The sequence below is a fragment of the Rhinopithecus bieti genome, unplaced genomic scaffold (assembly GCF_001698545.2).
Source record: "Rhinopithecus bieti isolate Rb0 unplaced genomic scaffold, ASM169854v2 scaffold_1468, whole genome shotgun sequence".
In the NCBI taxonomy this organism is placed as follows: Eukaryota; Metazoa; Chordata; class Mammalia; order Primates; family Cercopithecidae; genus Rhinopithecus; species Rhinopithecus bieti.
This window is the reverse complement of record NW_016803561.1, coordinates 95,629-98,634: the sequence shown is the minus strand read 5'-3', so window position 1 is coordinate 98,634 and position 3,006 is coordinate 95,629. Positions and strand designations below refer to the sequence as shown.

The 3,006-nt window shown below is 29.8% G+C and overlaps 1 protein-coding gene across 1 annotated transcript in view; it reads right to left on the bottom strand.

Moving 5' to 3' along the window:
• Nucleotides 1-3,006, bottom strand: part of LOC108539741 (protein eyes shut homolog) — a gene marked incomplete at both ends in the record, with an annotated part of 872,682 nt that overhangs the window by 779,360 nt on the left and 90,316 nt on the right. The window contains 1 exon segment of the mRNA XM_017888636.1: nucleotides 1,010-1,266. Within this exon segment, the coding sequence (XP_017744125.1) occupies nucleotides 1,010-1,266 (257 nt within the window).

The window sequence follows — 3,006 nt, the reverse complement described above, 5'->3', positions numbered from 1 at the left end:
TTTTACTTAGAACATGTTTGAATGTGAAGTAACAATGACCAACTTTTTAGCAAGCTTACCAGAATTTTTGCCCTCAAATTTATTTTTGCCTAAAAAAGCTAATCTGGATGGTTATACATTTATTCCAATGATATCATCATTTCCATTTTTGGAACTTATCTTTAAATTGCTTCCAAAACCTTCAACATATTACTTTAAATACCAAGCAGGGAAAATATTTTTCATGTTAAGATGAAAATCCAAATAACTTTTTGAATTGGGTCTGCTTAAGAAAACGGAATAGCCAATTGGACAAAACTTAAAAAAAAAGTTTTATAAGTGATAATGTAATTGTTTTCCATATGGTCACTGTTCTGATTTTATAAGGTAATGATAAGTTTGAAATTATTACAAATAGTCATGTCAATGTAAGACCAATCATAAAAATATCAAGTAATTAAATTTGAATGCTTGATTTCTGAGATTTAATGTTAAAAATTGTCTTATTACTACACTGTGACTCTTGTTTTCTATGACCATACAGAGAATATAGTACGTTTGTGACTTTACCTTTTCTTAAATGCTATAAATGTCAGGGCATCAAACTGACCTAGACAATACTGAACCAAATTTTATTCGTAAACTAGAAAACACTGTCCATGTGCTCACTCCATGTGCTTATGCAGCCAAACAGAAAGTTGAAATGCAGTTCTAAGCTGTTTAGGCAAAATTATTTGGAGCTTATGGCTGCCTGTTTTTCCCTTCAGACCTTTGACATACACCATCATATTCCCAATGCTTCAGTCTGACCTTATTAGTCTTATTTGCATGAGCAAGGCTGTGTAGTCAGATTAAATTGCCCAAAGAAGCAATCCTATTATTCAAGTGAATGCATTTTTTTTTTTTTACTTTGCCAAATAAGAAATCACACTACAATACCAATCAATAGACACATTTGAAATATATCAAATAAATATATTAACAACATTATTTACTAGAAAATTGAATTTATCAGGAAAAAAAGACTTGCCTTTAAATCCTGGGACACACTTGCAGAAGAAATATCCCCTTAAATGTATACTAGTTGTTCCATTTTTGCAGGACACAGATTTGCAATCTTCAGTATCTATCTCACAGATGTTCCCTTCATATTTTTGCAGATCGCTACAGTTACAATTGTGCGAAAGGGCCAGGCAGAGGCCATGCACTGATATACTCTGGTTCCCTAAGCAATAGTCAACATTGACAACACACAATCTGCCAATGTAACTAAGAGAACAGCTGCATCTGAAACACAGAAAAATGAAAAACCCAATTAGTCATATACTTTATATTGATATATTTAAGTATTTAAATCACACATTTATTTAAAAACACAAAGAATTATTTAATGAAGATAGTTGTGGGGTACATTTTAAAAATATTTTCATAGAGTGTCAATTCTTGGCAAAATTACTTCTGATTATTGTGCAGAATTATGAGTGAAAATAACTTTGGTGCTGAATATATCTAGTCTCAAAAACATTCTGCCACTTAATTGCTAAGTTAGCTGGGATAACATCATGAACTCTGCCTATGTTAATGTGTGTGTGTGTGTGTGTGTGTGTGTATTCAAATATTTTAGGTTGGTGAAAAGTAATTGTGGCTTTTGTCATTGAAAATGATGGAAAAGTTCACAATTACTTTTGCAACAATTATATGTGTATATATATATATATGAGATTATTCAAACTCAGTTTGTCACTCAATGCAATTATTTAAGATGTAGCTATAAGGCAATGCCAGTTATTCTTGTATTATTCTTTAAATCTATAGTATTTTGAATTTTAAAAGATCTGTATCTTGAATACATGAACATAATTTATGCATTCATTATTTTATTTTTTAAATACATTTTAATTAATTTGCAAATTGTGAGGAGATTTTCCATAGTAATTTCAATTTATCCAATATATTTTCTAGTAGTTTTTTATGTAGTTTTTTTGTATGTGAAGATAATTGTGAAATAGTCTGCAATTTATGTAGATGTATTTTAAATATTTTTAGGTTTAATGTTGAGAACCATGTTGACTATCAACAAAAGTGGGGATATTTTTCTGGAATTAGAGAGACAAGGATTTTTCACTTTTTTCTTCCTTTCAAATACAGATGTACACAGGAACACACACACATCTGTTCAAGACCTAATGTATTTAATCATTATACATTGAATAAGTTTTCTCGGGTCCTCCTTATATCTAGGCATAATTATAGGTTGGTAAAATAAACTATGAGATCATTTTAATATAATTATACATTACATGACATATCCATATGCATTTCTTTGAATATTTTATATACATACATAAAGTGAAAAAGAAAGCATAAGGTGAAAAAAACATGTAAATCATAGTGATGAGTAAAGTATCACGATTTTCAAGTATTCTTTATCAAGCATTCAAAGGGCACTTAACATTATCATATAAACATACCAATGGGCTGAGAAGAGCAATGTCAAATCACTTTGCTTGTTATTATTAATAAAAATTGACCTATTGAACCTAAGTCATTACACTCATAACTCTAAATGACGGGAAGTGTTTGGAGCCAGCAAAAATGTTAAAGGTGAATTAGTTCAAGCCTTTCTTCTTGTAGTTGTAAATAACTTAGCCATTTAATGCAATTTGTCAAGGATCACTGAGATTATTAATGGTAGGAATATAGTGGATGCCTTGATGTGTTCAAATCACTGGTCTTGGAGAGAAAACTTTTGTTTTAATTATTTTCAAACATTTGTTAAATAAGTATATTTATGCCTGCTTTCCTCATCTACAAAATTCCCAGATGCACATCTATTTCACAGAAGAGTACTGAATGCATTTTTTTAACGGGCAAGTAACTGTTACTTACTATATCAAACACTCTTACAACAAAGTTGCCTGAAATAAAATCATAGAACACAGTTACTTCCTCTCAATACCTTTCCTCTTCTCCCTCCACATACAGAAAAAAAAAAAAAAAAAAAAAAAAAAAAAAAAAAAAAAAAAA